Source organism: Schistocerca nitens, chromosome 2 (assembly GCF_023898315.1).
Source record: "Schistocerca nitens isolate TAMUIC-IGC-003100 chromosome 2, iqSchNite1.1, whole genome shotgun sequence".
Lineage (NCBI taxonomy): Eukaryota > Metazoa > Arthropoda > Insecta > Orthoptera > Acrididae > Schistocerca > Schistocerca nitens.
Window position 1 is genome coordinate 495,953,198 of NC_064615.1, and position 17,468 is coordinate 495,970,665.

General features: G+C 43.3%; 1 protein-coding gene across 1 annotated transcript in view; it reads right to left on the reverse strand.

The window, feature by feature from the left end:
• Window positions 1-17,468, reverse strand: part of LOC126236459 (nose resistant to fluoxetine protein 6-like) — a 350,515-nt gene that overhangs the window by 131,750 nt on the left and 201,297 nt on the right. Inside the window, exons 5-6 of the mRNA XM_049945777.1 lie at window positions 10,492-10,589; window positions 4,208-4,401 (exon numbers count right to left, since the gene is read on the reverse strand). Coding sequence (XP_049801734.1) covers window positions 4,208-4,401; window positions 10,492-10,589 — 292 coding nt within the window. The remainder of the gene's footprint in view (window positions 1-4,207; window positions 4,402-10,491; window positions 10,590-17,468) is intronic.

A 17,468-nucleotide genomic window follows, 5' to 3' on the forward strand; every position in this document is an offset into this window, starting at 1 on the left:
AAATGGCTAAGCAGGGATGGCTAGAGGACAAATGTCAGGATGTAGAGGCCTGTCTCACTAGGGGCAAGATAGATACTGCCTACATGAAAATTAAAGAGACCTTTGGAGAGAAGAGAACCACTTGTATGAATATCAAGTGCTCAGATGGCAACCCAGTTCTAAGCAAAGAAGGGAAGGCAGAAAGGTGGGTCCGCAGCTCGTGGTCTCGCGGTAGCGTTCTCGCTTCCCGAGCACGGGGTCCCGGGTTCGATTCCCGGCGGGGTCAGGGATTTTCTCTGCCTCGTGATGACTGGGTGTTGTGTCTTGTCCTTAGGTTAGTTAGGTTTAAGTAGTTCTAAGTTCTAGGGGACTGATGACCATAGCTGTTAAGTCCCATAGTGCTCAGAGCCATTTGAACCAGCCAGAAAGGTGGAAGGAGTATATAGAGGGTTTATACAAGGGCGATGTACTTGAGGACAATATTATGGAAATGGAAGAGGATGTAGATGAAGACGAAATGGGAGATAAGATACTGCGTGAAGAGTTTGACAGAGCACTGAAAGACCTGAGTCGAAACAAGGCCCCGGGAGTAGACAAAATTCCATTAGAACTACTGATGGCCTTGGGAGAGCCAGTCATGACAAAACTCTACCATGTGGTGAGCAAGATGTATGAGACAGGCGAAATACCCTCAGACTTCAAGAAGAATATAATAATTACAATCCCAAAGAAAGCAGCTGTTGACAGATGTGAAAATTACCGAACTATCAGTTTAATAAGTCACAGTTGCAAAATACTAACGCGAATTCTTTACAGACGAATGGAAAAACTGGTAGAAGCGGACCTCGGGGAAGATCAGTTTGGATTCCGTAGAAATGTTGGAACACGTGAGGCAATACTAACCTTACGACTTATCTTAGAAGCTAGATTAAGAAAAGGCAAACCTACGTTTCTAGCATTTGTAGACTTAGAGAAAGCTTCTGACAATGTTAACTGGAATACTCTCTTTCAAATTCTGAAGGCGGCAGGGGTAAAATACAGGGAGCGGAAGGCTATTTACAATTTGTACAGAAACCAGATGGCAGTTATAAGAGTCGAGGGGCATGAAAGGGAAGCAGTGGTTGGGAAAGGAGTGAGACAGGGTTGTAGCCTCTCCCCGATGTTATTCAATCTGTATATTGAGCAAGCAGTAAAGGAAACAAAAGAAAAATTCGGAGTAGGTATTAAAATTCATGGAGAAGAAGTAAAAACTTTGAGGTTTGCCGATGACATTGTAATTCTATCAGAGACAGCAATGGACTTGGAAGAGCAGTTGAACGGAATGGACAGTGTCTTGAAAGGAGGATATAAGATGAACATCAACAAAAGAAAAACGAGGATAATGGAATGTAGTCAAATTAAATCTGGTGATGCTGAGGGAATTAGATTAGGAAATGAGACACTTAAAGTAGTAAAGGAGTTTTGCTATTTAGGGAGTAAAATAACTGATGATGGTCGAAGTAGAGAGGATATAAAATGTAGACTGGCAATGGCAAGGAAATCGTTTCTGAAGAAGAGAAATTTGTTAACATCGAGTATAGATTTAAGTGTCAGGAAGTCGTTTCTGAAAGTATTTGTATGGAGTGTAGCCATGTATGGAAGTGAAACATGGACGATAAATAGTTTGGACAAGAAGAGAATAGAAGCTTTCGAAATGTGGTGCTACAGAAGAATTCTGAAGATTAGATGGGTAGATCACATAACTAATGAGGAGATATTGAATACAACTGGGGAGAAGAGGAGTTTGTGGCACAACTTGACAAGAAGAAGGGAGCGGTTGATAGGACATGTCCTGAAGCATCAAGGGATCACAAATTTAGCATTGGAGGGCAGCGTGGAGGGTAAAAATCGTAGAGGGAGACCAAGAGACGAATACACTGAGCAGATTCAGAAGGATGTAGGTTGCAGTAGGTACTGGGAGATGAAGAAGCTTGCACAGCATAGAGTAGCATGAAGAGCTGCATCAAACCAGTCTCAGGACTGAAGACCACAACAACAACAACAAGATGTCAATATGTATTCATAACCATTTACACTTTCATTGTTCAAAATAATTTTCTGAGAAGGCATTCTGTAAGATTTGGGATGACATCTTATGCCTCCCACCGACTTTACATAAGTATTTTTTCCAACATATCAAGAATAGATTGAAGTCACCAGCAACTATTTGAAATTACACTCACGTTTTCTTTGAAGTGTTCAGCAACTGGAGCACCTGAATCGACGAGGGGGGGGGGGGAGGGGGGGAGGTGAAAGAAACCAATTATTAATTTATTACTGTTGTCAAGTATAGCCTCATCCCATACTAACTTACAGGAACCATCTACTTCAATTTCACCACTAGTTATACTACTTCTGACAACAATAAACACTCCACCACCATCAACTGTATTTAATCTATCCTTTCTTAACACGGTTAAGTCCTGTGCAAAAATTTCAGCTGAACTCATTTCCTGTTTTGGCGAATTTTCCTTACATAGAACGATTTTTGATTCGGTGCTTTCTGTTAGCGCTTGGAGCCCTGTTTCTTTTCCAACAGAGCTACAACAGTTTACAACTACAATATTGATTGTTGCTATTCTTGTGTTCTTCCTGCACCATTCGAAACTAAAACATTTTCTGCACTTTCAAAAGAACCTCTAACCTAAAAAATGGCCCTGTCCCCTCAACACAGCCCCCGCTACCCCTGTAGCCGTTTCCTGTATGTAGTGGACCCCTGTCCTATTTAGCATTACCCGGAAGCCCGCCATCATATGGCGCAGGTCGAGGAACCTGCAACTTACACGTTCGCAAAACCGCCTGCGCCTCTGATTCAGACCGTTCATTCGCTTCTGTTGACGATCTACAGATGGTGAGCTCCGCCTTCATCTCGCAAGGAAGACTGGCAGTCTTTACTACTTCAGCTAGCCGCCCGAAGCTAGAGAGAATCTCTTCCGATCCATATCGCCACAAATCGTTAGTACCAACATGAGCTACCACTTGCAGTTGGCTGCACCCAATCGTTAGCGCCAACATGAGTCACCAATTCCAGTTTGCTGCCTCCTGTGTTCTTCATGGTATCCAGAATCAGCCGTTCCCAGTGATCTCTGTACTACCTGGATGTTGAACTTCAGCTATCTGATCGTGCCAGCCATAGATGCTCATATTTCGTTTCTTGCCAAACTACAACATGGCTGCTAGGAAATGTCACTAGAACACGAAAAGAAAATACTTTCAATTCCGCTCCTTCATCAGCCTATTACATCATATGTTGACATAAAGTTCAAAACAAGAAATCAGTCTGCAATTCTTTGTCACATGCAGAACGATGGAAATTTGTTTGCCAAACTACAATATGGCGGACGATGCAAAGCACTTGTATTTGCAGACACGCTGCAGTTCTGTACTCGGAGACCAGACTTCTACATCCAGGTTGTATAGAGTCACTGCCCGTTCCCCATCAGGAATAACTCCTCCGGTATGCATACAGAGTGCGCACTGGATTCCTTTCCCTCCTTCGCAGCCATTTCCCTAACGATAAGACAAAGACAACCACAATAAAACATCCTGACTGTGAGGAAAGAGACAGCCTGATTAATCAGAAAGACCGAAAAGAAATACGCAAAGGATCAACTATTTGAAATAAAGAAACTGCTATAAGAACTTCAAAACTAAGCTCAAAGGATGTCAGTAACAAATTCTCTGCTTCAAGAAAGAAATGGGCAGTTGGCTCTAAACAGTCAAGAAAACTACAAGGAATTTTCCACACATTTCATTGAACTGCTTAACTGCCGAGAACCAACATAAAGATTCCCACTACAAAAAACTAAGGACACTAATCCAAATTCATTACTGCCTGGGGAAGAAGAGATGCCAGGCAGATCAAAAGACGAGGGGGGGGGGGGGGGGAGATGGAATCATAGCAGCGTCATCAACAAACAGCCACAGATTGCTTCTAACCTTTTTCGTAAAATCGCTCATGCATTAAGAGAACAAGCGCGGGTCTATGACATCTCTCTGGGATGCTCATGACGGTACCCTTGTCTCTGATAAACACTTCTCGTCTACAACTATGTACTGGACTCCATTAGATAAAACGTCCTCAATTACCCGTGTTAGTTATTTTCAGAAAACAATGAATATGATGTAACCAGAGTATCTCTGCATTTTAGTGTTGATCACAAAGTCTATAGGAAGCCATGCTACTTACCTTGTCTTCGTCTTCTCCGTTGTAAAGCGGGAAGCCACAGTAGTGCAGGAGCCGATGGCCAGCAATGATGCACAGCAAGGAAAAGGTGCGCATGAACCCGAATACATCAAGATCCATATTCGATTTATTTGTGACGGTCAGCCGTCGGTAGTTTCGCTGCACTGAGAAGCACTCCATAATCTGCCTGCCCAAACCTGCGAAAAGTCAGTAACTGTTTGTGCTGAAGGTATTATCATTACAAGATGAAGTCAGCATACTAACGTGCTCATCCGTCTTGCGGCACGTTAGTGTTGTTGCCTCAAACGAGCCACGAATATTGAACTATAAACTTTTATTTGGTTGTGTAATGATTCAGCTGTTTCCTATCTATGCAAAACAACAATATTGGTAACTTAGCTGTGATTTTCAAGATTAATTTTTGTTTATATCAGTGCAGCACGCAAACCAACTGCCATTATAAGTCAGTAAATACTCAAATCTCTCTACCGAAAAATTAACTTTTTCTTTTCTACGTTGTTACGTCGTTATGGCAGGTATATTTGAGCCATATGTAGAGAACGCGAAACGAACTCAATGACCAACTTCTTTGCATTTAGTCTACAAAATACATCAGTGCAATAATGAAGTCCCTCTATGAGGAAATTTCAGTTAACCACCTACCCTAAGTTTCCTGCCAACAAACTTGGAAAAATGAATTTTCAAAATACTCAACAAATTTTCGAAATACAAGGAGTGCTAATAAGGGATCCGACAGTTTCCTATTAGGTTCGTGGAAGTATGTGACATTAGAAGTCCACGCACAGGTCGTGCAATTCGCGTAAATAATGGGCCGTTGATTTGCGCACGCGGTGATGGAGCCGAATATCGATCAAGATGGGTTCCGTAGGATCTATAGGATCTACATTAGGCGAACGTGACTGCCGAGAAATGAACGTGAGTTCACTATAATGGTGCTCAGACAACTGTAGCACGGTTCTGGCTCCGATACCACTGTATCACGGTTCTGGCTCCGATACACGGAGAATTATACTGACGAAAGATGAAATCGCCGTCGGAGCAGACCAAGCATGAAGGGATGCAGGTGGTTCGCAGCTGTCAGCCTGTCTTCGATTACTACCAAAGGTCAAATGAAAGTTCAGAATGTCTCCCGTAGCATAATACTGCTTTCACAAACTTGCGTCCGTGGCGGGCTGCACGTTTCGAGCCGCCATTCACCTTGAAGACGGCGTCTGCGGAGACGACTAGCGACGTAGTGTAACAAAAATGTGACTCACCCGAAGAGCCGACACATTTCCATTGATCGACGGTCGAATCCCGATGGTCCCGTGACCACTGCAGTCGTAACTGACGATGCCCTTAGATCAAAATGTGAACACGTAGGGTGGTCTGCTGCGGAGCTCCATATTCAACAAAGTACGATAAACGGTGTACTCCGAAACATTTGTGAGTGCCACAGATCACCATCTATCCTACGTCACAGACAAGCCTCCGAACCTAGTGGTAGTTTTACTGTCCTTCCTCTTCCCGTCGCTGCTCACACAGCAGCAAGTGAATATTCGACCAGCTTCGCCGTTTACGAGATACTCGTTCACAGAGTCTGCGGAATAATAATCTCCCCTTTGTCAGAGTTGGTTATCTCAATGGATTTCGCCATACGTACGTACGGTTGTTACCGCGTCATGTTCCCGCAACGCCGCTAGGCGGCATTCAGCGTTTGTAGCGTCGCAAGTTGTTCCGAGCGAACGTTTGTTCTAGTATAGTTCGCTGCATGTAACTTCGGGGGCTGACATCTAGCGGCCTAACTGAGAGATACACGAGCATCTGTCACTGCCTGCCGCGGGAAAGCTATTCAAGGTCTCTTACTGGACGCGTACATTCACCATCTATAAGAACCTAAGTAAATGACATTAAATATTATTCAATCGTTTTCAGAATCGGTACACTACCTTTTGTTGTTCAGGAGAAGATTGTATAACAATTTCAACATTGTAACTGTCATCGTTTCGGAGATAAAATTATTATTAAAAAGGAAAAAATCCGAGACTTAGGGAACTAAATTCAGTTAGGAAATATGATAGTTTATCTTTTGGTATAATTGGAAAGCATAAACCGAACTCTGTGTGCAGAATTAATTAATATCTTCAGATTAAAACTTTAATTATTTTTCGTTTTGGTAACACAAAAATCAGACGGAGTTATTATTTGTCTCTAATATTGTTGTGAGAGTAAATGCATGTAAATGAGTGTGTACGTGGGACATTCGTTTGATTTCAATGTTGCATTATATACCGTCTTAAGTAACCTGCAAAAGTTACACGAGCCCTTCGTGAGAAAATGATCCTAGGGGATTTACTCACTTTGCTGATGATGTATGTCTAGGTGTGATTGCTATTGTAACAGAGCAGCCAGAAAGTCAGCTGGGGTAAAATCTGTATCTAAAGAATATTTTCAGAATTATTGTCTTTTCGTTTTCGTTTATTGAACATTATTTTAATATTTGCATGTCAGATTGACGCAAATTCGTCTGAGTATAAGGATTCGTGCAGTATGATCATGAGCGAGTATTCTGATTGGCAGCGAGTATGGTCAGCGATTCAGAATTGAGACGGTTCCCACTCGTTACCTGATAGTTCTACTGGGAGTGAGGCTGGAAGAAGAAAGTCGCTCGCTAGCTTTGAATGCGGACGGTCATGTTACTAGTGATAGTCAAAATAATGTGTAAGATGAAGAATTACTTAGTGTTTGAGATATTGGTGAGCTAAGTCGATAGCAGTTGCTGTCCAGGACTGCTTGGCGAAATTCGGAGATTTTGACTAAATCTGTTGGACAGATATTCGCGTGTGAAATATTGTCCTTCATAGTATCCATGTGACATGTTTCAGTATTCAACTACTGAGCATTTTTGATGAGCAGTTTCTTTTTTATAAATCCGAAAGAAGGATTGAACGTAATAACTGAAATTAGTGGTGAAATTAATGACTGTGAAGACGTTGTTTCATTTGGGTCGGGTTTGGACAGATTTATGGCAGCTGTGCGTGTGAAATGTGTGTGAGTCGTGAACTGGAAGAAAATAGCCAATAGTTTATATGTGGACTGAATAGTACCTATTTTTTTTTTGACTACCAAGTACAAAATAAACATCTTTGTGTGGAAATTTGGGACATTATTTTCCAGAAGCCAATCCATTTTCTTACTGTCCGATAAAATTGATAGCAGTTTTTCTACACAACTTTCTTTCATAATTAGAGATGCGCGGCCTCAGTAATTGTAGATATTAGACGGTGTTTTTTATCAACGCTGCTTTTAAATCATCTTGTATCTACGTTGCCGAGTGAAGGGACATCGAGCAGACGCCGTTCTGAGGTAGGTGAATTTTAATTTTCAGCCTGCACAGTGACAACGACGTAACGAGAGAAAAAAAACCGCCCCGCCGCACGTTGCGGTAGGCAGAGGTCATAATGTTTTGGCTTGTCAGTGTATTTTACGTATCCGCTTAAAGAGACAGAGAAAAATCAGTGATCTTAACCATATTCCGATAGCGTAGTCTATAAATAACAAATATATGATGTTATGTACACGAATAATGATTGAGACTGCATGTGCTTTTGAGTTCTCTGTGCCAAAGGATTTTTGCATGATTAAGAGCTCAATTCCTGAAAAAACTATTACGCGATCTTAGCGGTCTCATTATCAGGTCGAAGTAATCCAGCGGTTGTACTGATGGAATGAGATAATAACCATGATTGGCTCTGAAACTTCCGCCAGACCCTTTTCTCCTATCTCCCAGACTTCATTCTGGAAAGTGAATGGTTCTGTTTGCTGTTGGAAATTGTGGAATTTGACGGCAGAACTCAGTATAAGGCCTAAAGTACGCCAAAAGAAATACCACTGATCACATTATCCAACGCAAAAACTTTTTCTAAGGATCACAATAACTACGACCAACATAGGATGTAAGCCATGCATTATCAGGCTGCGACCTGGGACTATGGGATGCGAAAGAAACAGCCTTTTAACTATACAGTTTCCTTAAATCAGCTGGAGATAAATTACGCAGTGAAGAAAACACGTCGATCCAAATACAGAGATTTTCAAGCTTTTAGAGAGAAAGCAGAAAGCTTAGCGAAAACCTAACGTCAGCGGTGGTTGTAGCTTTACTTCAATTAAACTAAAAAAAATTCTTTCACTGAGGTACAGCAGATGACAAATGCTCCCACAAAATTCGGCTGCTAGAAAATGGAACACTATGGATGTTATTTAGTAAGTTGGCTCCAACACACGACTGTTTCACATAAAACACGAGAGACATTACTGGTTGTCAGAACATCGCAGTGGCGAGAGGATATCGAGTACTGTAGAGAGTTCTCCTGCATATGAGAAAACGACAGAAGAAATTTAGTTTTGTCGCAGGAAATCGATAACTTTCTTCAGTTACGGCTGGTGCACCACATCCAATAAGACAGTGCTGCCACCTCGATTTTTGCTGGGTTGCCGGGTCGGGGAAGTTGGAGCAGACATGCACGATTCTTATTGGCAGCGTCGCTTGATAGTTACGTAGTGACAGTGTGCCGAAGTCGTTGTCACGGAATATGCTGTTGAAAATTAGAACGTTATATATGCGAGCCATGAAATACATTACCCCCATGTGACTTCATAACCGTTTGAAGACTGAGATGTTTTTGTTTTCCTATGTAAAAATACGTGTTGCAATTGAAATCATAATAAAAACGTTTTGTAAGAGACCAGGAGACACGCCAAATAGAAACGAACTCTGTATATCTTCTGATGTAAAACAAATGATATGGTATTTCATTTATATTTGCCAATCCGTGGCATCTTTTTCTGTCTTGTCGTTGAACAGTGAACACGCATGCCTGTGTACCGCACCTATAGATAAAATAGAAGGTTTGGAAATGTGTGAGCGGAAATTAATTATAGGGTCAGACCTGATAATTCAGTATTGCTAAGCAGAGCCATCTTGAAATCGAGTGGCCAATCATTTCATTCGTTGCTTACGTATATTTTAATGTAAAAATCATGTCTGTCTGATTATCCAGTTAGCTTCGAAGAATGACGTCGTCAGTCGCTTCAGTGGCTTGGTATTAACAGACGGTAACCTGATAATTACGAGAATACGTTATTTACATCTTTTGATTGTAATCATTAATTTCTTTCGCCTACTTTTTTTTATTTTATCGGGTTTGCCGGCTTTTAACGTTTCTCTCGTTGGTCACGGAACTGCATGATAAACATTATTTTACTTGCTGCGACGCACAGGGAAATGTTTTCATAAAAGTATTATCCCAGCTCTTTCTCTTGCACTATAAATTCAAGAAGCAAATATTTTAAAATACACTAAAATACTTGATTCTGGACACATGATTCGTAATTGGATTCAGCTTTAAAAATGAAAGTGATGATGTCGACTGGTATGCCCATTACCAACAGAAAGTTCTTGACTTATAGCTGCATTAGATACTTGCACAGAAGAGAACATCCTCAGCTTTCAATAGTCAGTGAGATATTAAACGCCAACCTTTCTTAAAATACGAGGCAAGCTGAAAAGTAATGCCTCCGAATTTTAATTCTTTTCTCGATATCGGTTGAGGTATTACTTGTCAATCGTATTACAAGATAGACTTCCGTGCTTCGCTAATGCAAGTTGCAACCACCTGCCTCTGGAGGGCTTCGAAATGTGGCACGTAACATGGTGGTGGGTAACTTAACTACGTCGGTTTGTGGGAAACATCGTGCTGTAATCGAGTCTCTAATCGCAGAATAGATGCCTCCAGTTAAAATCCATAGAGGAATCAAAACTGTGTATGGCTATGAATGTATGGACATTAGTAATGTGCGACGTTGTATTATTTGTGCTCGTAATGAACGAAACATTGGTGCTAACCTGAGCGTGAGTGATAGACTCTGGAGTGTTTCGGAAAATTAAAGAACACCATCGAGGACTTCACTGTGATGGTGATGAAACGGTGCAAGCAGAAGTGACGTTGTGCCGCCGTCAACAAAGTCAAATGTTCTACAGTGATGGTATCAATAAACTGATCTCTCGTTGGGAGGTAAGTGTTCATCACCAGAGTCACCATACTGAGAAGTAGATTTGTAGACACGAAGGATAAAGATACAGAATGTTAATAAAGTTTGTTTCATTTAAAAAGCTTTAAAAGGTTTCACATAAAAAATTCAGATGCATTACTTTTCAGCACGCCGTCGTAAATGAAGCTAATTGTATACATGCAGTATTAAATTAAAATTAATTTAGGCAGACCCACCTTTCCTTTTCTCTGGTTTGAAGACATCACTATTGTTCACACGCTCATCATAATAGCTTCCAATGGCCGCTAACACCAACAGCGTTGCTATGAGACACCTGTTACGAACATCGATTGCATTACTTCGGGAAACAATTGAAATCACAAAATGGCTCTGAGCACTATGGGACTTAACATCTGACGTCGTCAGTCTCCTAGAACTTAGAACTACTTAAACCTAGCTAACCTAAGGACATCACACACATCCATGCCTTAGGCAGGATTCGAACCTGCGTCCGTAGCGGTCGCGCGGTTCCAGACTGTAGCGCCTAGAACCGCTCGGCCACCACGGCTGGCTCAGTTTCATGTCTGTAAAGAAATAATGCTACTTTGATGGGAGTTCAAATGGTTCAAATGGCTCTGAGCACTATGGGACTCAACTGCTGAGGTCATTAGTCCCCTAGAACTTAGAACTAGTTAAACCTAACTAACCTAAGGACATCACACACATCCATGCCCGAGGCAGGATTCGAACCTGCGACCGTAGCGGTCTTGCGGTTCCAGACTGCAGCGCCTTTAACCGCACGGCCACTTCGGCCGGCTTGATGGGAGTGTAGAAGTTTGTTCAAGTCTTAGGAAATAGATTCGAGAAAGGCAAACCTACATTTATAGGAGTTGTAGACTGAGAGGAAGCTTTTGTCAGTTTTGAGTGGAATACGTTCTTCGAAGTTCTGAAGGTAACAGGAACACAACATGGAGAGATGAACAGTTATCAACAAATTCAACAAATGAAGTTACATGGTAACAGAGATCTTTTCAAGTCTCAAACGTCTATAATGTATTTATGTAGACTGAAGCGATGATCCAGGCCGTCATCCGATCTCGGGTCTCTTCCTCACTACGAGGCAGACACGCTAACCACTACGCTAACATGGCGCCGAATGAAAATTTGTACAAAGACCGGCATTCGAACCCGGGTCTCTTGCTCGTTAGGCAACTACGCCCTTGAGCAACAAATTAAAATTTGTACAAATGCAGGGATTCGAACCCAGGTCTCCTAGTCAGTAGGCAGATACGCTAACCACTATGGCGCCGTGGCGACGAGTGAGAATTCGTACCAAAGCCGTAATTTGAATTGATATCTCCTGCTCACTAGGCAGATGTACTAACCATTAGGCCATCATGACATAATGATTAGCGCACCTGCCTAGTGAGCAGTTGGTTTGGATACCGACCTTGGTACAAATTCCATTAGTCACTTCAGTCTGCATCAATACATTATATTTACCTACAACTTACACATAAAGCAGACTGTAATTAACGGATGACAATTATTGAACTACACTCCTGGAAATTGAAATAAGAACACCGTGAATTCATTGTCCCAGGAAGGGGAAACTTTATTGACACATTCCTGGGGTCAGATACATCACATGATCACACTGACAGAACCACAGGCACATAGACACAGGCAACAGAGCACGCACAATGTCGGCACTAGTACAATGTATATCCACCTTTCGCAGCAATGCAGGCTGCTATTCTCCCATGGAGACGATCGTAGAGATGCTGGATGTAGTCCTGTGGAACGGCTTGCCATGTCATTTCCACCTGGCGCCTCAGTTGGTCCAGCGTTCGTGCTGGACGTGCAGACCGCGTGAGACGACGCTTCATCCAGTCCCAAACATGCTCAATGGGGGACAGATCCGGAGATCTTGCTGGCCAGGGTAGTTGACTTACACCTTCTAGAGCACGTTGGGTGGCACGGGATACATGCGGACGTGCATTGTCCTGTTGGAACAGCAAGTTCCCTTGCCGGTCTAGGAATGGTAGAACGATGGGTTCGATGACGGTTTGGATGTACCGTGCACTATTCAGTGTCCCCTCGACGATCACCAGTGGTGTACGGCCAGTGTAGGAGATCGCTCCCCACACCATGATGCCGGGTGTTGGCCCTGTGTGCCTCGGTCGTATGCAGTCCTGATTGTGGCGCTCACCTGCACGGCGCCAAACACGCATACGACCATCATTGGCACCAAGGCAGAAGCGACTCTCATCGCTGAAGACGACACGTCTCCATTCGTCCCTCCATTCACGCCTGTCGCGACACCACTGGAGGCGGGCTGCACGATGTTGGGGCGTGAGCGGAAGACGGCCTAACGGTGTGCGGGACCGTAGCCCAGCTTCATGGAGACGGTTGCGAATGGTCCTCGCCGATACCCCAGGAGCAACAGTGTCCCTAATTTGCTGGGAAGTGGCGGTGCGGTCCCCTACGGCACTGCGTAGGATCCTACGGTCTTGGCGTGCATCCGTGCGTCGCTGCGGTCCGGTCCCAGGTCGACGGGCACGTGCACCTTCCGCCGACCACTGGCGACAACATCGATGTACTGTGGAGACCTCACGCCCCACGTGTTGAGCAATTCGGCGGTACGTCCACCCGGCCTCCCGCATGCCCACTATACGCCCTCGCTCAAAGTCCGTCAACTGCACATACGGTTCACGTCCACGCTGTCGCGGCATGCTACCAGTGTTAAAGACTGCGATGGAGCTCCGTATGCCACGGCAAACTGGCTGACACTGACGGCGGCGGTGCACAAATGCTGCGCAGCTAGCGCCTTTTGACGGCCAACACCGCGGTTCCTGGTGTGTCCGCTGTGCCGTGCGTGTGATCATTGCTTGTACAGCCCTCTCGCAGTGTCCGGAGCAAGTATGGTGGGTCTGACACACCGGTGTCAATGTTTTCTTTTTTCCATTTCCAGGAGTGTATATGGAATAAAATCTTCATAACTTCCCAACTGTTCGCGTTAAGACGTTCAAACAGCAAAGTTGGCCGCAGGTCTTGATGGGATTTAGTATGTGCTGTGTGGTTTGGTTTAGCGACGAAGCCCACTTTCGTCTGGATGCGTTCGTCAGAAAGCAAAATTGGCGCATTTAGGGGACTGAGAATTGCATTTCGCGATCGAGAAGTTTCTTCACCCTCGACGTGTGACTGTGCTGTGTGCAATGACCAGTCACAGAGTAATCCGTGAAGGTTTTGGAAGATGATTTCATCCCCATTATCCAAAGTGACGCTGATTTCGACAAGATGTGGTTCATCCAAGACGGAGCTCGACCGCATCAAGGCAGGAAAGTGTCTGATGTCCTGGAGGAGCGCTTTGGGGACCGCATTCTGGCTCTGGGGTAACCCAGGAGCCACTGGCAATGGGCCTCGATTGGCCGCCATGTTCTTCGGATCTGACCTCATGCGAATCCTTTTTTTTTGGGGGGGGGGGGGGTACATTACAGACAAGGTGTGCAGCAATAACCCCAAAACTATTGCAGACCTGAAAACAGCAATTAAGGAGGTCATCGACAGCATCGATGTTCCGACACTTCATTGGGTCATGCAAAATTTCGCTATTAGTCCGCACATCATCGCCAATTATGACAGGCATATCTAACATGTCATAACCTAAATCCGAATATCAGTAGTGACGTTTACATGTTTAATGAATTATGTACACGCCATAGTTTGTAACTAATTTACTTTTTTTTATACACAGTTCAATAATTGTCACCCTATAAAAGAGTCGAAGATCAAGGAAAGCTGGGAACAGTCGAGGACAGAGTGAGACAGAATGGTAGCCTATTCCAAACGTTACTGATTCTGGCCACTGAGCAAGTAGTGAAGGAGCCAAGGAGAAACTTGGAAAGGCAATCAAAGTTCTAGGAGAACGAATAAAACTTTGTGGTTTTCCGAGAACACTATACGTCTTTCACAGACAGCAAAGGGCTTGGAAGATAAGTGTACACCTAAACAGATCGTTATGTTTACACATACAGAAGACACGAAGAAATTATTTTTGCGAAAGATAACGTTAACTATAGAACCAATTCTAGATTCGATATTTTCTGTAATATTTATTTTAGACCTAGCTCTTTATTCGATATCAGTTCTTCTAGACAGCATACACCCATATAACGGACGATCGAATTAAACGTAATCACTTTCTAACATATTGAGAGGACGTTCTATGAACTGTAGTCTAGTGTTTTAAAGTACGCTCTTTAAGATCCACAACCAAACGTAGGACGGCACTTTAATCAAATGGTTCAAATGGCTCTGAGCACTATGGGACTCAACATCTGAGGTCATAAGTTCCCTAGAACTTAGAACTACTTAAACCTAAGTAACCTAAGGACATCACACACATCCATGCCCCAGGCAGGATTCGAACCTACGACCGTAGCGGTCACGCGGTTCCAGACTGAAGCGCCTAGAACCGCACGGCCACACCGGCCGGCGCACTTTAATTCGCAATCTCTATATTATAAAGCAGCGACGCTACCACGGGAAATCTCAGGCTGGCTCTGAGGTGTTTAATTGAATGTATGCATCTACCCGATCCCTTCGTTACTGCTACTCGGAAGCAAATAGCCACAACAGAACACCTTTATTGCAATCTGTCTATCCCTGAAGATAGCTGGGAGTCATTGTCCTGACTATGTTGCTGGTTGAAGGCGTGATACGAAAACACCATATTTCGCCTAGGCGCCGTAAAGAAGTTTAGCAATGCATCTCCAATCAGCATCTCTCTCTCTCTCTCTCTCTCTCTCTCTCTCTCTCTCTTGTGAACTTCGCGAGATCACAGACCATACATCTATACGAGGCTCTGTTAGAAATAATCTAACTGAATTAGTGTCCGGTTATTTCCTCCACAAGAACACGTTTTACTTGCGAATTGTGTCGTTGTGGAGAATGTGATTGTCTAGTGGCTAAATTATGTAACTCACACACAATTTTCTAGGCTCTTCAGTCCGGAACCGCGATGCTGCTACGGTCGCAGGTTCGAATCCTGCCTTGGGCGTGGATGTTTGTGATGTCCTTAGGTTAGTTAGGTTTAACTAGTTCTAAGTTCTAGGGGACTGATGACCTCAGCAGTTGAGTCCCATAGTGCTCAGAGCCATTTGAACATACAATTCTGTTACTGACTCTGTAAACACTGTAAGATAGACTACGTATCCGTTCACTTGTCCTTGTAATCATCAACAATCAAGTAACTACTCGTGAAAGTGTGGTAACATGACTAAGTACAATGTAAATATGGCGTGCGTAGTTTGACAGCCGTCGTATACAGTTTTGCCCTAGCCCCGAAGCTTTAATTTTACTGCTCGGAGCCCAGAAACTAATGGCCCAGGCGGCGATTTACGCGTTGCATCGTATGAAACACTGAATTACGCAGATTCACTCTGAAAGAAACAACGCACACGCATTTGTAACACTTCCCCTCAAAAGGCATTCAAAATACATGCAACTGCAGCAGCATGAATGTAAAGGGAAGTTTAAATAAAAGAAAAATACTTATAACTAATGGTGGGTCAACAAAACTTCACTTTACGTTAACAGTGCACTTTCAACAACTTTATTCACGAAGCAGAAGTTAAGGAAATGAAATGAAATGAAAGAAATTTGTTTTGTAATAAAACAAACAATTTACAGTCAGAACTGCTCAGTTTCGTTAATCGTTTACTGGGAAAAGCGCACAGCAATCCAGCTTGTCTATTCATTGTCCTAGATGGCCGGCGGTGTTGAGACCTGGTGGTCAGGCCGGCCGCGGTGGCCGAGCGGTTCTAGCTGCTTCAGTCCGGAACCGCGCGACCGTTACGGTCGCAGGTTCGAATCCTGCCTTGGGGATGGCTGTGTATGATGTCCTTCGGTTAGTTAGATCTAAGTAGTTCTAAGTTCTAGGGGACTGATGACCTCAGATGTTAAGTCCCATAGTGCTCAGAGCCATTTTGAAATTGGTGGTCAAGGAAGGCAGGATTCGGTTACGATTGTGGACGGGGCCGTAATCAGTTACTATTGGTTGGCTTTTCTTTTAATCACACACAACTTATTTAAAATCAACAACAAATTAAAATAATGGCTATAATTTAAGAATTGTTTACGGCTGAAGGCGTTAAGGGCAATAAATTAAGGATTGATTAAACTTGCTGCAACTTACAATTACAGTTATTAAAGTGTAAAAGACAAGTGACCAAGGTCTTAAAGCTCGCTGCAAAAATACAATTGCTAAATTAAAATTTCAAAACAAGCAACGACACTCACGGCTGAAGGCCTTAATGGCAATAAACTAAGAATTGTTTCACGGCTGACGGCCTTAACGGCAATAAATTAAGAATTGTTTAACTCGTTGCAACTTACAAACTACAGTTATTAAAATACTGAAAACAGATCACCAAGGTCTTAAAGGTTAACTGCTAAAATACATTTAGAATTTTAAGACAAGTAGCGACAGTCACGGCTGAAGGCCTTTAAACGCCAAGAATGGCTGTTATTAAAAAAATGTAACAAACATGCTGTCAAACAGCAAGGCAATAGCAAAAGTTAATTTAAAAGACAGGCACCTGATCACCAAACAGGTGAGCAAATGATGGTAACTTGGTAATAAAATAATAAAATAATTACACAATAATAAAACACAAGGGCTAGTCACAGACGGTGCTCCAGGAATCGACCTCTGAGTAGGTCAGGCCTTTCGCGAGCGATGAGAAAGACAGCCAAGAGTTGCATTCTGTTCACAAGATGGTAACTCAGACTAGTGGCAGTCTAAAGAATGACTAATGATAATCTGCTGAAGCTACCGGACGTCCGATAACCAAAGCAACGATGGAACACTACTCCAAAGCCGGAACCGACGGTGAGCACTACGTCCTCAGAATGCTACGTTTAGAGCGTCCGTAAAGAGAAAGGAACCACTACTACCAGACTACAAGAAACACCAACCGACCTACAAATCAGGGAAACTGTCAAAACTACACGCCTTACCGGACAGCAGCGGCAAGGCGAGGAAACGTACACTGCCGTCACATACACTAACCTCCACGGCAGGTCACTGGGGCGTTAGCGCCCACCAGGCAGGAAAAATACCACTGGTTGAACTTAACAAATAGTAACACATATAATGCAGCAATTAGTAACAATAAGTCGAGGGAAGCCAATTAGATCCGCCTTCCCC